The following is a 22,259-nucleotide window of genomic DNA, read 5'->3' as shown; positions in this document are numbered from 1 at the left end:
AAGAGTGTAGGTTCTGTCAGTCCCATTCTGGAGAATGCCTTTGGTCATGCAGTACTCAACAAAGCTATCTCTATAAGACAATGGGAGCTTGGTGAGCAATCTGTCGACATGTGAGCCACACATAAGCTCAGTTCTGGAGGACCCTTCCAATGTGTTAAGGAGACCAACAAGAGAGCTAACTGATAAAGCAAAGTCCTCAAACCCTTGAGCATCCCCTGGTTTCAATGGAGATGTACGGAGAATGTTGCCGATTTCTCCCTGTACCAGCTGTCGGGGCTGGCCATAGCGCTGTTGCAAAGCTTGCATAGCTCGAGTATAAGGCCTGGGATCATACATATATCGCTTAGCTATCTGATAGGCAGCTGGTAATTTGAGATGATCAAGTAACACTTGAAATTTATAGTCCTCTGTCAAATGAAGGTGTGGGCCAAGGACACCATCAAGTCCCTTCTTTAACAGAGCAAAATCACTCTCCTTCCCAGTGGTGAAATTGATTAGCTTAGGTTTGGGTATTCCATAAGAGGAAGCGATAGCCATCTCCACCATGCTTGGAACTTGAACTGTTGGCTGAACAGTAGAATAGAATGGTACAGAATACGACTGTGGCTGAGGTATTGCATCTGGGGGCCTGACAGGTTGATAGCCCTGTGAGTATGGATCTGAATAATTTACAGATTGCAATGGGAGAGGTTCTGCATACTGCGACATCAAAGGCTGTGCTATAGCAAATGGCGGTAATGACTGCACGAACTGTGATTGCACGTAATTAGGATTCACAGTATTGCTTGGCACAGTTGTAGAATGTGCATGAGCTGGTGGATGGCTACGTACAGTTTGGTACACCGTAGGCGTAGGTGATGTCATAGGAAGGATGTGTTGTGATAGAGAGGACTGGACTTGGGGTTGGAAACTCTGCTGAAGATCACCAGGCCGTTGATAAACATAATGTGGATACATCATACCTGACGGAGCAGACTCTGGGCGAGGCTCACGTTGCTCTACATGATGCTTGGTGACAGGGACAGAGGATGGACGAGACAAGGGCTGTTGAGCCTGAGGTAGTAACCCTGGTGGCATCTGGACTGGAAGCTGACTGTGTGGCTGAGTTATTGCTGTGGTTGATGAGTGTGCAGGTATACCTTGAGAAGCGTACTTCGCCAGTTCATTGGTTTCAGAGCTTTGGTAAACTGGTTTCGGGTCTGCATAGAGAAAAGGCAAGCTGGCACTACGATGCTGGATGAACTGCTGTTGACTGCCTGAGTGAGGGACTGACTTCTGATGTCCGGCACCCGTAGCTTGGGAGCAGCTCAAGCCCTGATGCATGCGTGGTGAACCTTTGCCTTGTTCGAGAGACATTTGTAATGTGCTTTGTAGTTCTCTGATTTGCTCTTGAACATTCCAAACACACTCCTCCACTCTACGTAACCTTGTAGTCTCAGTGTACTGCTCAGTCCAAAGTCTTTCAGGTGTAGAAGTTCGATACTCATCGGCTGGAGCAGAGACCGACTCACTGATCCGCATATGCTGTAAATCCTCTTGCAATGGGGGAGGAACGAGCTGCCGTGGTTGGGAAGTAAGTACAAAGTCCTCCAGATGTCCAGGAATCCGTCGAATCCTGCCTGGACGGAGACTCTGTAGTTCTTCAATGTAATCTCGAGATGCTGCCATGAGGATAAGATGTTGTATCCGGCTCGAAGGACCACTTTGTTAGATGTATGTGCGAAGATACACTGGCTTTCCAACATCTAGTCCTCAACCTCGGTCAGAAGGTTGATAGGCAAAGATCCACGACAGTTTCAGGTCTCAAGCAGTGATTTATTACACAATCAGTTTGTTACATGTAGGTGTGTTTGTGTGTGTGGTTTCTGAAATAAAGAATAACAATGAATAAAGTAAATAAACTTTCCAAACAACACACAATGCTCGTGAATATATTACAAGAAATAAAGCAACACTGAAGTGGGAATTGAAATTACAAAGCGTAGTTTTACTAATGGCCGCTAGGTGGAACTCTTGCACCAGTAATTGAACAGACAGTACAACGTAATATAATGCTAAACGCAACCAAGTAAGATTACCCGTTGTACATCATGTAAACAATATGTACCGATTGTAAATACTAATCCGATAATACAAATCTTAGAGATCCATCAGTATTATATTTGCAGTAAACATAGGTCTTAACCATGTATTTGTACAGATCTATCGATCGAACTCTCATAACGTGCATAAATATCGTGGTAAACCAACAATATAACATCAAATATGTATACATAAGTCTACACACACACATTTACATATTTCCAGACAATGTATATCAATATAAACTTACGTTTTCAATAACGCACACACATCAGAACAAACTATGATCGGTTTCGATGTAGCTGCAGAACATTCTGTAGACCGAACTTGTCTGGGCACGTCCTTGACTCCGCCCACATATGATGTCACTGAGTACTTCAAATAAGAGTTCAACAGGGATTTTATACAGTTACTGTGTATGTATCATTTTTTTACAGTCTATGGTATGTACTGTCACCTGGTGGCTGTGAGGAGAACCTCCGTGAGTCATTGTTTCTCTTGCAGTGGGAGAAAGGGGCCACAGAGAGAGAGAAAAAAGCTTATGAATGAGCATGAGTCATCTATGAAAGTAAATGAATGAAATCGTTTAATGAGAAGTGGACGTCCCCTGCGTCAGCACAGGTCGGGAATGCACAATACACGCGGTTGTATGGTTGTGATCAGACACACACGTGGTGCCCCGGCACCTGGTAGCCCGCATGGAGTCTCTGAGTCGCCCGCCAAGCACGTTCTATTAATAGCCGGATGATAAACAATTTCATATCGAGATTATGATTTAAAAAATTATGTTAATAATGATGATAAGCTCTGGACATTTTTACTCAATATGGATTAATCTAACATCCTATCACACAACAGAAATGAATGCTTCAGCAGCCAGTCAGTGCATGTCGTTAATAAATCAGCATGTTCTGTGTGTCTCTGTGTGAATGCGTGGAGTTTCGTCTGATACTCAAACTGAAAGACCTTCACGACAATCCGTCAAAATAAAAGCCCGGTTTAACCTCTTAATTTGACTTTTGTAATATATTTTGACCGATTATGTTACTACTCTATACTAAAATGCAATTCTCATAGTAATAATAATAATATTAATATTATAATTTTAAGGAATATCATACGACCAAATTGTTTTTTATTATTATAATTTTATTTATTCTGTTGTGCAGCATCTTATCTGATAAAATGAAAATGCTATTTTTTTTTTTTTTTGTACTGAATCATAAAACACAGAATCCATAAAAAATCTAAAGGAAAACACAGAATTTAGGGGAAAATAAAATGTATTTATTGGGGCCCTAAATTAAAAGGTAGGTCCTCTGTGGAATTTAATTGTGAACAAAGTTATGTTTACCTTCATTCTCAAGGTCTAACAAACATGTGGAAAGCATTTCCTTCCCCATTAATGGTAAATTAATATCCTGATAAATATCAATATTGTATGATATGGAAAAAAAATATTGAGATTTTTATAAATTTTTCTGGAATATTTTGATAAAAACATTGAAAATGCTTGTGAGAAACTATTAATGTCATGTATATGTGACAATGATAAATAAAGTGATATTCATCATTTTATTTATTTAGAGTATATCAAACAAGTAGCCCTTGAGACCATTTTATCCCTTCAGGGAGCTCTCACTCACAAAAAGGCTGGTGACCCCTAAAGGTATAGGTATATATATATATATATATATATATATATATATATATATATATATTATTATTATTATTTAATTTTTTTTTAATAAGCATAAGAAAACTTTTTAATTTCTTTCATTATTTGATAAAGATGAAATATAAAAATAATAACAAGATATAATCCACTGAAAGCTGCATAAAATGAGCAAATACACACAATTTACGGCATAATCAATAAATCATGTTTACTGTATGTTGTGAGTAATGTACAGTTGAATATATGTTTGAAATTCGCTTTGGGTAATAACGTCTCCGAAATGACTAAATGTAAAGAGACTGTCTTTTTGTTATTTTATTATTAATTTACCTAAATGTAATTCCAAATTCAAATGGAATGAAATTTAAGGAAATTAATTTCTACAATGACAACAAAGGAATTATATAGAATTGTTATTTATTTATTATAAATATTTTATGTCCACAGAGCATCACCTCCTTTCAAACCATGATCTGCGTATTTTAAACCACTAAATCTACAGATGGTTCAAAAGTTCACGTTATGCATATTTTCCTCTTGTTGTAACCATAATAACGCAGAAATTATTAGAGGAGCCTGAATTAGTCCCAGACAGAAAATAAATAACACTTTCTCATCAATAAAGTTGTAATATATCCATTTTCTTCCCTTCCTGTGCTCTACTAAGTCTCTTTACACTTTTGACCTTTTCTGGGTTGTTTTTCCCTCACTTCATCAATCTTTGTCTGCTTGTCTATGAGCAATGGAAAACTAATAGAGAGATGGTGAGTTAGTGCGCATAATTTCCTGGTAGAGATGAGATTTGTAAAACAGAGTTCAGCCAGCATGGGTCTGCTATAGATGCGTGTTATCAGACACACACTAGCGTGCATAAATGAGTGTTGTTTCAGTCTGACCAACGGAAATGAAAAGCCCTTGAGTAATTCTGGCCACTTTACTTTAAAGCAATCTCGGACTTTCAGATACTTCCCAGGAAACATTAGACGTCCAGATGTAGCATACTTTTATGAAACATTTAGGTGTTAAAATAATCTAAATAATTTCATATTTAAATGTTTAAAAACATAGGCCTAATTATACCTTAATGTGACCATATAAAATCCTATATGGATTTATTTATTTTTTATTTATTTATTTGAGTTCTATTTTTCAATGGGGCATTGACAGAAACAGCAGTTTACATCTGTGTGTGATTTAATTAGATCTATAAATTAAATATAATTAATTAAATTAAATAGATTTAAAATAAAATAGATTAAAGTTCAATAGATTTAAAGAGATAAATAGATTTAAGTGTACATATTTAATAGTATATAATATTTATTAAATTATTATAATTTATATTATATAATAGATATTAAATAAATAGATTTAAATTTAATTAAATATAGATCTATTTAAACGTCCGCTCGCGTGAGGGACGTTAACTTAGTGACATAAACGTGACGGCGCAACGAACTGCGAAGACGGAAGATAATAATTCTGTTTATTACAAAAGACTGAAGATATAACCACCGCGATAGATCCTTTATGTAATTTATTTAATTCTACGTTGGGGACACTTTATAAAACCAACGAACGAACTTCACAACGCGACGGAGATACAGTTACTGTGAAATTCAAAGAGTAACGTTACCTTAACGGTCTTCTGTCAAACCGACGGGTGAGCCAAAGGTAACGTTACTTATATTCGTCGTTTTATCAATCTTATGTTCAATTTCACTTCAAATTTATATTTCCAATTATATATTTGGATTAGAAAGATTATATATTTTCAAATTTCCCTTTTTGTAATTGTGGTAAATTCTGAGGTAAATTTATGTTGATTCCTTTTAGTTGTTTAAATTCGTCACTAAAACACTTCACTGTAATGTTTCTTGATCCAATAAACAAACAGCTTTGTAACAAACATAAAAATAAAGATTTTTATTCTACTTTTCAGGACGGGAACAGGAACTCAGATTAATTTCCGATTCGTAATCTACACGCTCTACTGGTAAATGTAACACTACTGACACCTACTGGTTAGTTTTAGTATTGGCAAATACAAATACATTCTATCACTACATTAACAATACTTAAAAACACGCTTTGAAATGATTCACTAAAGACTAAAAATCAGTCTGGCAGTATTTTCTGATCATATGTTCACCCCAGAGGCCAAAATGAGCATTGTGAAGCTATATTTATATTTATAATAATTGTTTATATTTCAATTGTGTTTCAGGGCAGTTCGTGAAGACAGAGAGATGTTGTGATGACCAGGACAGTTCCACCTGCCGCACCAGAATCTCTGCTCTGCTGTTCCAACATTTTGGAGCCAGGGACCCCTTGCAGACAAGATTTGTCAAGTAATTACAACAGATTTTAAGGTTGAAGTTATTGTCGGTGGGAGTATAATGAACATAATATGATTGTTTTATTTATTGATTGTTTTAAATGGTTCCTCATTTTATATGACTTGTTTAATAATCCAGCACAATATCGGCCTAATTTACCATATTTTCCGGAAAGTTGCATCAGGTCAGGAAAAAACACACAGGTTGCATCGGTGTATAAGACACATTTTACTATTACTTTCAGAAATAATGTAAATACTGATAAATAAAACAAACGTTAAGAAACTTAAACATTATAAACACTGTAAACATGTATTTTATTTTCCCTCACTTCCAATCGTTTAAATTCAATACTATTCAAAACAGAACAAAAATTAAAAAAAATATATATAGGCATATGTATTCTAGTGCCATTAGTTACAAGCAGTATTTATTTTGTAAAATAAACAAAATGCGCTTGCCATCTCGGTTTCCGTGAACCTCATCCTGAAAAGAAGAAAACTCAGTGGTACTGTCTACTTGTCACATAGACATGAGAACTATATTTATAGAAACCTTTTAAGTGTTTACATTTTGGCTTATGCTTTTTGACATTAAATGCATTATACAAGTTTCTTTGGAATAATTCAGCACATCTCAGAAGATTAAAAAACACCACTTGTAGTCTGGAAAATATAGTATAAATTATTTTGCGTACCCTTTAGCTTTGGTCTTGAAGCCCAAAATAGAAGCCCTTGCACTATAGCATAATGTGTTCTTCTCATTATTGTGCATGCAGATATTATTTCGGTACATGAACAGTTGACTATTGCATGAATAAAGAACACCATCTTTAAGAATTTTATGTTAATTGCAGTTGAAATAAAAAAAAAAGGAGATTTTTTCCCCCCAGTTTTTTCCAACAGGTGAACATAATGTATGGACCCAACTAAACTAAATAGTTTGTTATGTGTTAACTGTTATCCACTGTATACCCACATGAAAAAAATACTATAGTAATTTATAGTAAATACTATTGTGTTAACCATACTATAGTAAAATAATTGAATTAATTTGTTGTGGTAATTCTATAGTTTTCGTGGTAATATAACAACTATAGTAATATAAACAAATTACTTTACCCAATACTTTTATACATTTTCTACAACTATAGGGTATATTATACTACAATACACTACAGTTTACTGTAGTAAAAACTAAAGTATAATACAGAATTTATTACAGTTTATCAGTTCACTTAATATGCTGTAGCATTCATTAAAGTTTTGTAAATACTATAATATACAGTATAATACACTTTAGTATTTACTATAAATTACTATAATATTTTTTCATGTGGGGAGTGAAGTTTCTTATGTTTTCATGGTTTTTGTACAAACAAGGTGTCTTTAAGTTAATTTACAAGTACATATAGAAATTACATTGAAATAAACATGAGATGTAATTGAATCCAGCCCAGAAACAGTATAAACGACGTCTAAATGAAACTGCAGTTGACCTTATAAGACGTTGAAAATACGTCCACAATAACCACATTTGAACTAAATTTTAACCTATAGACGTCCAGAAGACGTCATAAAAACTTTCATTCATTTCATTCAAAGACGTCGTTTGGACGTACTTTTGCTCAGTGGGTTCCTATTCACTGTAAATGGAAACGTGGGCGTTTGATGGGACACAGGTGTTCGCACGGGATTACCTACCTGGTGACCTCCAGTCACGTGTAATAACTGCGGAGGTTGTCTGTGATCTTAATCCCGTGCGAATTGGCCATGTCTAATTTGTAAAGTAAAAATTCCCCCGCGAATGACCTACCATATTTCGCTGAACACCGAGGTCCTGTGATAATATTAGTCCCGTGCGAATCGGCATCTCTGTGATTTGGCGGGTCGTATATCATTTTTCAAGGTTTTTGTTTCCTGTGCGCCTTTTTATCCATCTTTCGCAAAGAATGGATCTGCGTTGGAGTGTTTGATAGTATTTTGGGTGCTGTCATATCGCTACACCATACAATTTGCAGAAAGAGAAAGCTGAAAAGGTTTAATGTGTAAAAGCAAAGCTTTTGTGCAAAGCTTGAGATATATTGAGATATTATTTTAACCTGGTGAAATGTAAATGACACGGGGCACAAAACTATATTAGTTTCATTTTTTTTTTTAAATCCATTTAATTGGACCATAGAACGGGACTCTCAAAGCCTTGACATCCGGGAGATAAATCAGTAATTTCGAGTAAAATTACAGGCTTAGTTTATCCCGTGCGAATGCACCACACGAAATCACACATGGTCCCCAGATAATACTAAACCAGTGCGAATAGGTATTAAATCTTTTGTGGGTCATTGTGATGCAGCTTCATTCAAGTCAAGTAACCTTTATTTATATAGGCCTAGGTATTTATATTATTTATGCAAATTGTGTCAAAGCAACTGCAGAATATCAAAATAGGAAAATAGTGTGCCAATAATGTAAAATGACAAGATTAAACACTCAATTTTCAGTTAAAGGCATTTCATTATTAATTTCAGTGATGGCATCGTCCAGCTCAGTTCAGCAAGCCAAATTTATTTATTACAGCGGCAAGGAACCAAAACTCCATCGGTGACAGAATGGAGAAAAAAACCTTTCATTCATACGAAACGTAAAAAATAGAAACTCCACTGTGGTCATCAAGCTCTGAGTCAGTGGTTTTCATAAAGTGGATCATCTCAAAATGAGTCTATGTTTTGAAGCGAAATCTGCCGTTAGTTTGCGTGTAGATACGTGTAGAAAGGCTATGGGAGTGTTTCCTGTCCATTGTTTCAAAAGAGAACACGTAATCATTTTTAAAGGGATAGTTCTCTCAAAAATGAAAAAAAGTTAATGGGAGACGAGTCAATATAATATTTTGTGGTAATAAACATGCTATTGAGATTAATTTGTATGTCCCTTAATCCGAAATCCTGTTAGGGAAAGAATTGTGATTGAATGCAGTGTCATGCAATATCTATTCTGTGTAGAAAAAAAACTGTGTGTTATTTTTTTAAATTATTTTTTGTTTTTCTAAATTCAGTTCAAAAGCAGAAGCCTAGAATAGCTTTGCAAAATAATATAGGTATAACCTGAAACCTGTGGTCACAACTCTCTGTTGTTATGATGGTGCCATGGCAATCCCTGATAAGAATCCTAATGGGGTTTACCTACATTTGCACCACACCCAGTTACAATGACAATCCGTTTGAACTACAGAGAGGGGGTGGCAGGCGCACACCCACCTGCTGGTGATCCCAATATGGGTGTGTATCCATGAGCAGGACAAATAAATCTACTTTTTTTTTTTTTACCTCACATGACTTATAACTGACAGTTCACCTCCCACACCTCAGGTTTGTCAAACCACTCTTTGATCAACTGTAAAATGCAAATACAGAAAGGCAAGTGCACATAGTATCACCATTGCTTTGTGCCATTTTTTATTAAAACAGAATCCTATTTCTCAGTTGACTCACGCCAATCATAGAACATTGTGACATTCGGTGCAAAAACTAAAGGAATGGAAAATGAAAGGAACTCTTAACTGTAGTTCCAGTAAGGATTTCGTGATAAACTGTATGCTCGAGTCATACATTGTATAAAGTCATAATGCTATGTCATGCTACACATAATAAAAACCTAACCACAACTTCCACTTTTAGCTTCCCAGAATTAATTTACAGTTCTTCTTCACCCATTTGAAAGATTATTATGGCCAAAATCACATATAGCTGTTTTAGACTGAAATGTTTCAAGTTTTTGAGCAACATGTAAATTGATGACTTGTCATTTTTCAAAATAATGCCTCAACACAATTTTCATATTTTATTAAATCTGCATATTTTACTAAATTCTTAAAATATTAAAACATCATTTGAAAATGTACATATCATTTTAGGTTTATGGACAAAAACTGTTTGTTGTTTTTTTATAATGAAAATAGAAAATTACTCTTTTTGTTTTTTTGAGAACAGTAAAATGATGTGTCATATTAGTGACGGGTCAATTTAAGTAAATAATTTTTGTTTGAGTTGTCAGGATATACACAGGAAGGTTACAGCAAGTTAGGCTGAAAAGATGAGTGTTTTCACACTAATGAGGTCAATCCTGTTTATGTACCATCTGTGCATTTACATTTACTGAGCCAGAACGATCAGTGCTGCTGTCTCTGTCTCTCTTTCCCTACCCAGATAAAATATACACTACCATTCAAAAAAAGATTCGGTAAAATCTTTTAATATTTTTGAAAGAAGTCTCTTTTGCAAGGCTGCTCAAAATACAGTAAAAATACAGTAATATTGTTAAATATTATAATTTAAAATTACTGTTTTCTACTTTGTATTTTAAAATGTAATCTGCTCCTGTAATGGCATCCATCAGATGCCAGTGATATTCTTTTTACCAACTGCTGAGTTACATGCTGACTCAGTCTGGACTAAACTTTTGCACAGAAAAACACTTAATTCATTAGCCATGCAGTCCAAAGATTTTGTTTAGTGTTAGCCAGTTTAACACTGCTCACATTTCTGCACATAAATGAATTCTGCAAGCAGCAAATCTGATGAAGCTTGTCAGAAACCAAAACTTTTTTCTTCCATGTTAGCATACATTTTTAAACTTTTATCCCCGTCTTCCCCACATGTCCTCAATATCTTGTATACCACTCTCCTCTCACAGCTATGTTACCTTTGTCTTTGGTTGTGTTCTGAATAGTGTTTAATTGCTGCACTTAAATCCTCTTAAGTGCCCTGTGCTATTTCTGAGTTGTCCAATGTGTCTTGACTTAAGAAAGCTTCTTTGTGCCCTCCCCATGCACACTCAAAAAAGCATGAAGGACAAGCTAATGGTGATAGTGGCCACGTAACAGCTCACTGAAGGGACGTATTCGGACCGTAAAAAAGGTGAGCAGGCAACCGTTTGATTTAACAGGCTTCTGTGGGACCAGACTGATTTACTCATGCAGTTACAGAATATTTTAGCTTCATACTTAAATGCATCTTGTTCCATTTTACAACTTTAAGTGAGTCACAGTGTTATTTAACGAAAACTTAAAGTCTATTCAGCTTCATGCTTTGATGCATCTTTTCCTGTTCGTTCTGTTTTACAGCTTTAAGTGAGTCGCAGCATTATTTAACTAAAGCCTATGTAATCATAGGCCTGATTATACTTTTGATGAGCTGTGATGTTACAGACGAATGGATTGCGTGAAACAAAGTCTACTTTGATTTGATTTGCATACTAAAGTGACAGCATAATTCCTGTTTTTCTCTAAATCAAACCTTGGAGCTGGCATTTTTAAGTGGTTTGTTCAGATACTTTGATGTACTGTAGATAGCGGTAGTGTTGTCTACGGTATATTTATCTCAGAAAACTATGCAAACGTTCATGCCATGTTTATTATTTTGCATGATTCAACAAGACTTCAAGATTCAGATCAGACTGAATGAAAAACATTCAAAAAGACATTTTTAAACGAATAAAGACTCAAAGGAGCTAAAAACAGTAAAGCAAAGCCATAATCATGTAACTGCATGAAAATGCTGTTTTGTTATAAAAATACAAATCGTAAAACACCACTTTTCAAGAAGCAAACTGAAATGGAAGACTATTCATAATACCATGCTTTTAATAGAGTATTTTTTAAAGAAATACCAAAGAAAACTGAGGCAACCTCCAAAGCTGTCATAGGATTTCATTGGTTGCCATCTGAGCTGAGGCATTGCATCATAGCTATAATCTCAATTAGCTATCAGTGATTTACTGACAGTAGTGAAAGGTACAATAGAGGAGGTTTGAGGCCAGAGGCTAGAGGGGCAAAATTAAGACTGAGCTCTAGTATTAAACTGCTAATCTGCTGCCGCATGAGCTTTATCTGATCTCAGTCTCAACCTCATATGAAAAAGATCAGTTTAATGACTGACCTGAACGCAACCAAATATGTTCTGCATTGTTGATTTTAATGTTAGCATTAAGGTGTTATATAATAAAGTTTTATACATTTGAAATGGTGTTGCTTGTAAAATCAAATAGAATCAAAGAAATGTGCGTTAAAAAGAATGACAATTAAACTGACTTAAGCTGATTTAAAGTATCTGGGTTGAAATGGGAATTTAAGCATATTGTAAATTATTTGAGGACAGTTCATTTGTCATTCCATGACATCATATCGACGACGCCCACTTGTGCAAATAAATTGGATCAAGGAGTAATCTGATCTTCTTACTCTTAATAAACCTATTATCTTCCAAGAAAGAGCGATCAGGTACAGCGACACAGACACACTGTCCACGTGCCAACATTTCAATGAAGTTTTGATGCTATACCTTGTTCGAATTAAATTATGTATCTTGCCTTCCTGAAAAAGTCATGAAAAAAACTCTTTTGTTTTCTTTGTTTGAAACTGGATAGTCGTTCAAAGACATACAGAGACAGCTTTTGTTACTTTTGCTGAAACCATTAAGGAATTTTATTTATTTAGACATATATATGTAAGATGAAGATTCAACCTTTTTCCACAGATAATAAACAAATAAAAATGTCTGACAGAATCGTAGATGAGGAACCAGCGGCTGTCACTCACACGGGTCAGTATGGTTCTTATTGTTTTGTGAGATTGTAAAATGAATGGGTCATATAGGGAAAGTGATCTAATGTATTTAAGAGCATGCAGAATGAAGACGGAAAGGTTTCCCAAACTGGAGTTTGCAATTAAATTAATTAATTAAATCATAAAATTACTAGAAAACAATAAAAATTTTATTTGTTTGCTTGCATGCCACATGACCCCAACATCAGAGAACCATGTGCATGAACTTACGAATGTGTTGTTGGATGATTGAAATTAATTCAGGGGTTCTTCAAGGAACTATTTTAGGTCAAAGGAGTTGGTCAAAGCCTGAATCCTTGCGTTATGGTTGCCAGCTTCCCATTGTGAACAACTTGGTGTTCTTGTGAAGAAATTAAAGAAATGCATTCAACCCTGAGATAGGAACCAGGAAATTTTGAGGCCTGATTGTGATTTTAATTATTGAACAAAATTTGAAGAAACAGCATTAGTGTGTGGACATTTGCTCATTTCCCCTGTGTAAGTCAAGTAAGAGATAAAATAAATTTCTATAAAATATGTCTGACCTGAACTGATATCATCCATCGCTGAAAGTGAACTGACTACGGTAGGCTATGCTTGTCTTTTGATTTATGGTTGACTTTTTGCAATTAGTTATAACAACTTAAATTTGTTAAGATTAAATTTGTTGAACTTAAATATCCAACTTAAAGTTGCAGTCCGTAACTTTTTTGGGTTAAAAATGATCCAAAATCAATATTTGAGCAAGTACATAACCAGCCTTTGTTCAAAACTATCACCTTACTTTAGCCCGATTCACAACGTTTAGCTTATAATAATGTTTTCTAATTTGAGTGGAATCTTTGCGGGAAATTCGAGCATGGCACTGCGTCATTATGTCACGTCTGTAAACATAAAGAAGTTGTCCCGGCTACTAGGATCCTGCAGTTGGTGGATCGTTTAGCCTTTTCTCACAGCAGCTAGAATAATTAAATGCATCATTTTGATGGTGGATTGTGACCCAGAAAGGATTATGCGTTTATGAAACACATGTGAATGAATTTAAATTATATTCCAGTTTTAAATGTGCTTCTGATTACAGATTACACACGATTTGTATTCTAAAGACAACCAGTTCGAAGGGAGCATAGTTTGCTTTTTGGGTTAAAATAATTTCTTAATATGAAATTCGAATGGCATGACAATTAGACTGTACAGAAATTGAAATCTACATGCTAATACAAACTATACTCATTGTCACGCAGTGCTGATGTTGTTAACATTAATAATTTGAAAATAAAGTATAACAAAAATAATAATTTGCATGGTTAGATGTGATATGAGCTAACCGATCTTAGATTTAATTACCATTGGTAGCGCGATTTATTGTAATGCTTTTTTCCTCAGTTGGTCAGAACAAACGTGGCAGACTTGTTACTTACTTGTTCAGATGGCAATATATGGTGAAAATTCTTATTTGGGTCATATATTCCAAGATGTAGGCTAGAATCTGTGATTCCTAAGTACAGTATCCACACCGGTGCAGTGACTGACAGACTGACACACATACTCCTCAAAACATTAGATTCATCCATGCTGGAGCCATGCCAGAACACAACCCCACACACGGAAGATAATTCCGCACAGAGCTGCAATTCCAGGTTTTCAAACAGAGATGGCGACAAAGAGGCAAAACTTACAGACTGCAGCTTTAACTAAACTTATAATTTCTTGTTATCATTACTTATTATTCTAATGTTGAATTTTAAGTTGTGATTAATCACAGCAATCGTTTTTTTACAGTATATTGATGTAATTCACTCATCTATTCATTCACTTATGGTATCTCTAGGACCAAAGGGTGTCATCAATGACTGGCGTAAATTTAAACTGGAGAGCATGGACCAGGAGGCTCTGCCTCCCAACAAGAGAGAGCTGCTTAGACAGATGTCGTCCCCCCACAAACCCAGAGACTCCTGTGTGGGTGGATTCAATCGCAAGGTTGCCTCTTTTGACCATGATTTCAAAATAAAAATGAGCTCTTTGAAGAAAAACAATGCCTTTCTAATTTAGGCTGTAAAAAGTGCATTTTAAAAATGGATGATAAGTCTCTATCTATAATGTTACTTTGTTCAAAAGTAACTAACACCAAACTATACTAAAACATATAGTTATTGTGTTAGTCATTTTAATTAACTGATTCTTGTATTCTGTATGCACATAACGAAATTAGAGGTTGCAAACTGAGGATCAGGGATCCCCTACATAAGGGTGACAAATATTGTTTATAAAATGTGATTTAAAGAAAGAAATCTGTTAAAATTAGTGTGTTAAAATATTTATTGAATATTCAGTACAATGACCATATAAAAGCCAGTTTCAGAAACAGTATAATTTTTTTACATTGTGCATAATATTTTTCTCACACCGTATAAATGCGTTTTTACACTTTATGCTAGGAGGGGGCTCCTCAAAAGAGGTCATCATATCTTGCAGGTCTTTGACATCAAAACATGATTTAATGGATTAATTTCCAAATTTAAATGCAGTTGTCTCTTCCAAAAATCTGCATTGGCCTTAAAAGCTTTGAATTTTCCTGCTTCTTTTTCACTTCCCAGATGAGCGCTCAGGAGTATGAGCTGATAAAGGAAGAGGATGAGAAAAGTCTGCGTAAGTACCGCAAGCAATGCATGCAGGAGATGCACGAGCGCCTGAGCTTCGGGCCCAAATTTGAGGGCGTGTACGAACTTGACAGTGGCGAGGCCTTCCTGGAGGTCATTGAGAAGGAGCACCGACTCACAGTGGTGGTGGTGCACATCTTCAAAGATGGAGTGCAGGGGTGCGAGGCGCTTAACAGTTGCATGGATTGCCTGGCCTCAGATTATCCCAGCGTAAAATTCTGTCGCATTAGCTCCGCCGCCACTGGAGCTGGCGAGCGTTTCTCAGATGACGTGCTGCCCGCCTTGTTAGTGTACAAGGCTGGAGAGCTTCTGGGGAACTTCCTGGCTGTTACGCAGCATTTCAGCGAGGAGTTCTTTGCTACCGATGTAGAGGCCTTCCTCAATGAGTATGGATTGCTGCCAGAGAAGGAATGTGGCCATGGAGCTGATGAGGATGAAGTAGATGTGGAGTGATGAAAGATGGCAGAGAGTAAGAATGGATGAAATGAATGGGAGGAATGTTTTTCTGAATATGACAAGAATAAGTTTCATTATTCTTCCAGCTAACATGATGAAATGCTCCCATGTGCACATGCAGCTCAGGATAAAGATCTCTTTGAGCACAGTAGAGAAAACTACTGGATGTTTTGTGCAGTACAAGGAATGAATTAAAGCTGAGAAAGATAATGAGATATTCAGCTATCATGTTTTCTCATATAAACAAATAGACAACTGCACGAGTATGAAATAGATAAGAATGAATTAGTGTCATGTGGAATACTTATGCACATATTGTACATGTGAGTGCATGTAGCCAAAGATAATGCAAATAAGAATGGTCCATGATCGGTTCTTCTTAAGTAAATATTTCGGCCAAAAATTACAATTGAATGAAAATATACTCACCCTGTTGCCATCCAAGATGTATTTTGTTTCTTCATTAGAACAGATTTGGAGAAATTTAGCATTACATCACTTGCTCACAAATGAAACCTCTGCAGTGAATGAGTGCCGTCAGAATGAGAGTCCAAACAGCTGATAAAAACATCACAATAGTCCAGTATTTCACACTACTACAGTCTGTTATTTAGCGTCTTTTGAAGTGAAATACTATGTTTGTAAGAAATAAATCAAGGCATTTAAAATTTAAACCATTGCTTCTGGACAAAATATGAATCGGTAATGCATAAAAATGCTTCCTTCAAGTGAAAAAAAAAATCCATCCCTTGTCTTTTCACATTAAAATCACAAGACATCATCATAATCATAAGACATATTTGTTTTGAACTGTTTTTGACAGTTTATGCTAAACAGTGCTTGATCTAAATATTTCTCTCCTGATTCAGAAAAGATGAATTTTCACTGCAAAAAGCAATGTTACAATTTGGATAGCGGACTTATAAAGATAAAATGCCTTAATGATGGATTTGTTCATTACAAACATGCAGATTTTCACTTCACAAGGCATTAATCGATGGACTGGAGTTGTGTGGATTACTTGTGGAATATTGTGATGTTCTTTTTAGCTGTTTGGACTCTCATTCTGATGGCACCCATTCACCGCAGAGGATCCATTGGTGAGCAAGTGATGACATCTAAATTAAATTTCTCTAAATCTGTTCTGTTGAAGAAACAGACTCATCTACATCTTGGATGACCTGAGGGTGAGTAAAATTTCAGCAAATGTTTTTTTTTGGGTGAACTTTTCCTTAAACCTGTGCATGATCACCTTTATCATTTTCAGTGCATAGGCATTTTGTGAGGTTCAGGATAAGCAGCTTCCTGTGTAAAATTTGATTTTGTGGTGGGGATGGTTTTAACCTACTTTTGGTTTGTATGCACAAGCTGTCTTACTGTAAAATGATTTGGTTGGAATTTTGCATAAACCAGGAGATTTTATGTAAACTGTATTTTTAGGCATACATAAATAAATGCAAATGGAAACACTAAACATTTCCCCTGCCTGTTCTGTAGATTTAGTAAAAAAAAAAAAAAAAAACTTACATATACACATGCTTCACTTGCACACAAATTACATGTCACCCCTGAAGAAAGTATTTGAAGAACAGAATCAATCAAGATAGCAATTAAGTGAAATTCCAGAGAATTTGCACCTTCCTTTAATGTGGTTTGAGAAGCGAGACGGCACTTGCTGAAACACAATCTCTCCAACTGACTTTACTGTGACCTGCAGGTTCAAAAGTTCCATTATATGTTAAAAGAATAGATACTTATTGCACATTTGTGCATTTTCCCTATCATTTTCCTATAACTTGACATGTTATAATTATATATTTATTATGGGAATCTTCTTTTGAGTTGAGTTGCACAGTAAGAGCAATGATCAGGATTTATCTGAACTCCTGATGAACCATGGGTTATGAAGAAGTGAGCCAGCAAAAGACATGACATGCTACTGTTCCTGCCCACTTAAGAAGCCAGGGCTTTTCAGTGATATCTTATTGTTAGAGTGGAATAAAATCTGCTGTTTTCTTGAAATAGCTCGTGTAGAGTCAACAAACAAACAAAATAGTTCAAGATAGCTCTATCGTGTCATCAGTAAGCCTAATCAGTGCAGTAAGTGGCTATACGCCTTTTTTGTCATGCTTTTATGTGATCTTTTTTTGATCAACTTAGTCTGGAATACTACTGGATTTAATCCAAGATCTTATTTTCATTAGTGTCGAATTACAGGCTGCCCTGAGTGGAGGCTTTGTCATCATGCAGGATATTTTCACTTTAATCCAACAATTAGGCCTAGTGTTAATAAATATTTTAAATGACCTATTTAATTTGAACATGCAGTACTGATAAATACTATAATTTGGCCCTGATTGTTACCTTACCCAAAACCCAAAATGTTTTTAATCTCACCATAGTTCAGAACAAATTCAACAGCAATTGCAACAAAATTGCATCAGCTTGTGGGGTCATGAAGCAAGTTTTTCGTCTGTTCCATGTTTGAAAAAGACATGCAAACCAATTTGAGAGTAAGATATTTTCTCTTGAGGGCCAAGCCATGCAGGCACACCCACTGAGGGCCTGCAGGGTTTGGTGATTTTGTGGTAATGTTTTGTGTGTCTCACGCCGAGCTTGCTATAACGTGCGACGAGGTCGTCTGCGCTTAATGGAAACATGTTCTGACAACATCTGCACCTGATACCACATTTGCCTCCATCCTCTCTGCATGCGTGAAGGAGTAGCCCAAACAGCCAAGTCCTCGTCTGGACTTAATTCCTAAAACAAGTTGTCACGGGTTCATGGCTCAGACAGATTAAAAACTTTATGGATACTGTATTGTAAGACAGTAAAGTATTTATATATATATATATGAGCTATATATATATATATAAAGGTATGCTCTCCTCTGTAGTATTATATATATATATATATATATATATATATATATATATATATATATATATATATATAAACAAAATATAATTAAAATGTTATTTTGTAATAACATTTTGTAATAAAGTATTTGATAAAAAACAAAACAAATTATACAGCATATAACCAACGCTATCTCACGACCAGTTCGACATATTTTACGAGGTGGCTAATTCGTAGGAATTCATACGACCTCAATCGTACGATTTAGTACGATTTGTCTAAACCCCAGTGACGGGTAGGTTTAGGGGTGGGGTTAGGTGTAGGTCATTCGTACAAATTCATACGAATTGGCAACTCGTAAAATACGTACGATTTAGCAAAAATCGTATGAATTTGTACGAGTGAGGTTGTACAAACGAATTAGCCACCTCGTAAAATATGTAGCCTACGAATCGGGCTGCATATAACATGTCGGTTGCATAAAAGGCTTAGACTAGTCTTACAAGTTTTTAATGACTTTTTTCTTTAAGATTGGTTTAGTCCAAGTTCATTCCATCAACTGCTAGTCGGTCAGTTCTTAACACACAGTCCTGGCCTGAGATGTCATTTATATCTACAGTATCTTACATACATAGTTTGTATGGATTTTAATAATATCTAAATTAATACACTTTCATTTAGACTGCAGTGTTTAGATCTGAAATAAATATTTACTGACAACTGCTGGACAGTGCCAAGATGTTAGCAATTAAGTTCACGGTTCAGTTCTGATCATTTTCTCCTGTTTTCACAATGAACATCAGAGAAATCTCACACGTAAAGACCTCTTTCATTTGGCTGATGTAAAAACCCAACCATAAAGCTTGGAGATCTTTAGGAAGGACTTTAGTCATGGTGTATTGTAAGAAGTGTTTTGTACTATAAAAATAAACACATAATCACAAACTACGTGGCTAATATGTTACAGGCTTTCATGGGATTTGAATATGTTATTATTATGTTAGCCAAGGCTGAAAGTGTTTTGAAAATATAAAAACATTTAGAGATGCTGACCACAGTCAAAAGTTTTGATATTCATTTGTTGTTTTTAATCTGATCCAGGGTTGTTTTTCTTGCTATTAATTTTAAAGCACTGGTTTATTGACATTCCTGCTGCAAACATTAACCTTTAATCAATAACACTTAAATGTACCTTATACTAGACATTTATATACATTAAAGAATATTTGTAAACATTTTACTCCTTCCATTTAATGCAGATGAGTGATGATATTTTATAGTAAACAATAAGGTATGGTAATCAAATTAAACATAACAATGAAATAAAATAATACAAGAGATGGCTCCTCAAGATAACATATGATATATAGCAGTATTTCTACCATCATTGTGGTCTAATTAAAAACTTAAGGCTTTGTGTAAGTAGCCTGTGAGGTAAGCAATAATTTAACCCAGACAAAACCCCCAAGAATTCCACAGCAGTATGTGAATGAAACAAATAATGACACAGTAAAACAAAACAGTGTAGAATTGGGCCAGAAAGAAAACAAATGTGTCATGAATTATAGAAGAGAGTATAATATGGTTTCAAAGAAGGCAAAATGACTGCCCATTGAAGGGTTTCCTGGGCTCTGAATATATTGGTGGCAAAGGCCGTCGGGAGTGACGTTGGGCACAGGAGAGGTAGTGGGTGGACAGACATGATGGATGTGAATTTCAAGTGTAAATGGGACCATAGGTGAATGGAGGTGGGGTCAGAGGTTGACATGGAGGGGATATGAGGTCACAAGGCTTTTTAAAACGGCTTTGTGTGAAACGTACAGCAGCATTCACCACCCACCCACACACACAAACACATACTTTAAAACTTCCTACCCTCTTCTTACTCAACATCTTATGTAGCTTTGTCACGCAAAGGTTAAGTAGTAGTGAAGTTTATTTTCCCCATATGTCACTATGGAAACCAGGATTTGGGGATAAAAAAACACAATAAATCACGGAATGAAAATTTCCATTAACAACACATGCACTTACTCAAGATCAACTATTACCTCCTTTGGATGTTGAAAACAGGAAACTGGACTCCATGTTTAACCATCAATGGCTCATAAACACTTTAAAAAAGCAAGACTTTATGTTAATTATTTTTTGATGCAGTGATTATTAATGCATTGACGCTATAGACTAAGCAAGTAACAAAAAAAGACAAAGCATTTTCAAAACATGAAATGAGGTGTGTGAGGTCTTGAGACATTCCCATGGGTCTTTGTTTTCTAGAGTGTGTTGACGTTTGGAAGAGGTGAAAGAGAGAGCATTGCTTGGCTGATTCAAGGTTAAGGCTGCATAGCAAAGAGAGGCGAGGTTACAATATCTCTCCGCACAGACAGTCTTACTGTAAATAATATCCAGTGCCTAAGGGGCCACTAACGGCATTAACAACTATTATATGTTTTTGCTTCCATTTGAAAATTCCATATTGATTATTCATCTGTGGTCACATTGATATGAGTTATGACTGGTCTAAGGAATGGAAAACTGCTAGAGAATAAAAACAAGAAAGAGAAAGCAAAGGCGGGTAATGCTATTCAGCAAATGAATGCCAAGACTGTATGGGATAAGATGAGCCAAGTAGAAATGAGACAAAGGTAAAACCAACACATATAGCTATGTTTCAGTTATCTCTTCTCAACTATTTTTTAAAACAGGATCTGTAACATAAGGCCATAGAAGTATGAATGCCAAAATAAAAAAAATAATTAACTAATGAAAAATGAATAATTATAACTGTAAACATTATTCTAATTACCTTAAACCAATCCATAAATCAACAGGAAAAAGTTTTACTTTTGGAATGTTAATCATCCAAATTAATGGAAAGTGATCAGAGTATTAGGAAGAATATATATATATTTTAATTCAAACAGAGGGAGAAATAGCTACTAAAAGCACGTTTATGTAGATTTTACCGCATTAAAAATATTTAAGCTATTGTGATATAACAAAGATAACAAAAAAGGCAAAGGTTGACACGGCAAAAACTATTATTCAACCATCCATCTGACTCTGTTTATGTGATTGACCTTGAATGATCAGTGCATGTAGGCCTATGATACGACATCTCCCTCCTGTGTTCACTTATTTGTATGAACCCAGCTGCCATTTGGTGAGTATAGCCTACATCGTACTTTATAACTTTCTTTTGTTTCCATTGATGTACATAATCTGGGGTTTATCAGTGTCATTATCGCTGAACATCTTTCAAATTAATACATTAAAAATATATTTTAGATCAACTTGCTTGACTTCACTGTTGATTTCACTAGGATTTTTACTATTTTAACTCTTAACTGTTTTTAATTCAGTGACTTTATGAGTGTCATTGTTTAAGTTTAATTCCCTTCTCTGTGACTTAGATGTGGTTTTCACGTGACTTTTTTCATCGCTGGTCAGCCTTGACCAATCACAGTAGTTTGTGATTACTAGAAAGTGTTATAGAACCTACAACATCGATTTTCTTTTGTATTTCATAAATGCACCTTTTGGAATCAGTAGACGTTTAAACTATTATAGGTTATAGCGTACTAATAT

General features: G+C 35.3%; 1 protein-coding gene across 2 annotated transcripts; it reads left to right on the top strand.

Annotated features, from left to right (window-relative positions):
• The first annotated feature begins 6,096 nt into the window (after nt 1–6,096).
• LOC306880191 (phosducin-like) lies at nt 6,097–17,290 on the top strand. Of its 2 annotated transcripts, XM_079433543.1 has the most exons (5): nt 6,097–6,111; nt 10,938–11,011; nt 12,629–12,694; nt 14,528–14,676; nt 15,294–17,290. In XM_079433543.1, exons 3-5 carry the CDS (start codon nt 12,646–12,648, stop codon nt 15,807–15,809), a joined length of 714 nt encoding a protein of 237 aa, XP_079289669.1. In that variant the 5' UTR covers nt 6,097–6,111; nt 10,938–11,011; nt 12,629–12,645; the 3' UTR covers nt 15,810–17,290. The 2 variants fall into 2 exon arrangements, with proteins under 2 accessions (XP_079289669.1, XP_079289668.1); XM_079433542.1 differs by lacking the exon at nt 6,097–6,111 and having other exon boundaries at nt 10,921–11,011.
• The last annotated feature ends 4,969 nt before the right edge of the window (nt 17,291–22,259 follow it).

The sequence above is a fragment of the Barbus barbus genome (genome assembly GCF_936440315.1).
Source record: "Barbus barbus genome assembly, chromosome: 14".
NCBI classification, from domain to species: domain Eukaryota; kingdom Metazoa; phylum Chordata; class Actinopteri; order Cypriniformes; family Cyprinidae; genus Barbus; species Barbus barbus.
This window is presented reverse-complemented; position numbering and strand designations above follow the sequence as displayed.

Coding starts and splice junctions, on each gene's coding strand:
- LOC306880191 (XM_079433543.1), top strand. CDS start 12,646: ATGTCTGACAGAATCGTAGATGAGGAACCAGCGGCTGTCACTCACACG. Junction 12,695..14,527: donor AGCGGCTGTCACTCACACGG/GTCAGTATGGTT, acceptor TGGTATCTCTAG/GACCAAAGGGTGTCATCAAT. Junction 14,677..15,293: donor TGGGTGGATTCAATCGCAAG/GTTGCCTCTTTT, acceptor TTCACTTCCCAG/ATGAGCGCTCAGGAGTATGA.